The sequence below is a fragment of the Cynoglossus semilaevis genome, chromosome 1 (genome assembly GCF_000523025.1).
Source record: "Cynoglossus semilaevis isolate Cse_v1.0 chromosome 1, Cse_v1.0, whole genome shotgun sequence".
Lineage (NCBI taxonomy): Eukaryota > Metazoa > Chordata > Actinopteri > Pleuronectiformes > Cynoglossidae > Cynoglossus > Cynoglossus semilaevis.
The window spans coordinates 20,798,610-20,799,790 of record NC_024307.1 but is presented as its reverse complement, the minus strand read 5'-3'; the positions used below and the strand labels follow the sequence as shown (position 1 = coordinate 20,799,790).

Genomic DNA, 1,181 nt, shown 5'->3' with positions numbered 1-1,181 from the left:
CAAGGTTGATCAACAAATCATCAACAGGAGTAAGTATTTATTGGGTTATAGTGCCACTCTGTGGTGACGCTAAGTGCTACAGTTGTGCTTGTATGTGTTCGCTTGAGTGGCAATTTCCTTTGTTGTGAGTAGCAGTTTCCTATGACCTTCTACTAAAGTCTACAACGTTCAGAGCTTCTTTTATGATCATTTCTCTGAGCCCCGAAAGTCGAGGCGAACTGAACTAGGTTTTGATGCTGACATAGTGTACAGGTAGTTCTCAAACAATCCTTAATTAGGACCAAAATGACATGCGATGTTGTCCCTTAGTGATCAACCAAGAAATACGCACATTAATTTTGTGAGTTTTAATTTTTCTAACTATGACAGACCAAGGATTTACCTTGAACGGCTGAGTGATGTTTTGCTTACAATCTGCCTTTACTTCACTGCACTGAGTTGATTTCTGGGCTGTACGAGGCGATGTGGAGACACTGATTGGATGAACGGAGGAGCGTTTGATTTCATATTCTTTTGACGTGTATATTTTAGGGACATCGAATCGGCTTCCCTCTTCAGGTGGCAGAAGATCTAAACAAGAAATATAAAAACATGTTTTCTGAATCATAAACGTTAAACGTTTTCCCTTCACTACATGTAGCTACAGCAACAATTTCCTTTTTACCTTTAACCCATGCTTCAGCCTGACCACAATCAATTTCCTGCAACAAAAAAGAAGCAAATCTATTGATTCCTTGAATAGTTTTGGTGCTGATTGTTAATTAAATTGTTGCGTTTGACTTTTTTTGTTATGAGGTCAAGATGACACTTGTGATACACCTCTAGGTTTTCAGGATGGTGTGCAAAGAATTGAGAATAAATTTGTTTTAAGTTACGGTGGACTTCAAATTTTTTGACCCAGTTTTACTGCGGTGAAAGAGGGTGAACAGGAGGTACTGGTGGCTTTAACTTCTGACATTTAAATGTCAAAGATGTTTCAGTTGTGTTCTGCAGTCAGTCTTTAAGAACTTATTAAAATAGTGTAAATAATGCACTGTTCTCACTGAGGCCTTTCAGCCCTAATCTATCTATCTGTCTGTCTATCTATTTGTCTGTCTATCTATTTGTCTGTCTGTCTGTCTGTCTATCTATCTGTCTATCTATCTGTCTGTCTGTCTGTCTGTCTGTCTGTCTGTCTGTCT

General features: G+C 38.5%; 1 protein-coding gene across 3 annotated transcripts in view; it reads right to left on the bottom strand.

Annotated features, from left to right (window-relative positions):
- Positions 1-1,181, bottom strand: part of ripk3 (receptor-interacting serine-threonine kinase 3) — a 12,596-nt gene that overhangs the window by 4,644 nt on the left and 6,771 nt on the right. For 2 of the 3 annotated variants that reach the window (XM_008318076.3, XM_008318067.3), the window contains exons 11-12: positions 665-701; positions 383-570 (exon numbers count right to left, since the gene is read on the bottom strand). The exons of the other annotated variant lie outside the window; for it this stretch is intronic. In XM_008318076.3, the coding sequence (XP_008316298.1) occupies positions 383-570; positions 665-701 (225 nt within the window). The remainder of the gene's footprint in view (positions 1-382; positions 571-664; positions 702-1,181) is intronic. 3 annotated transcript variants of the gene reach the window in all.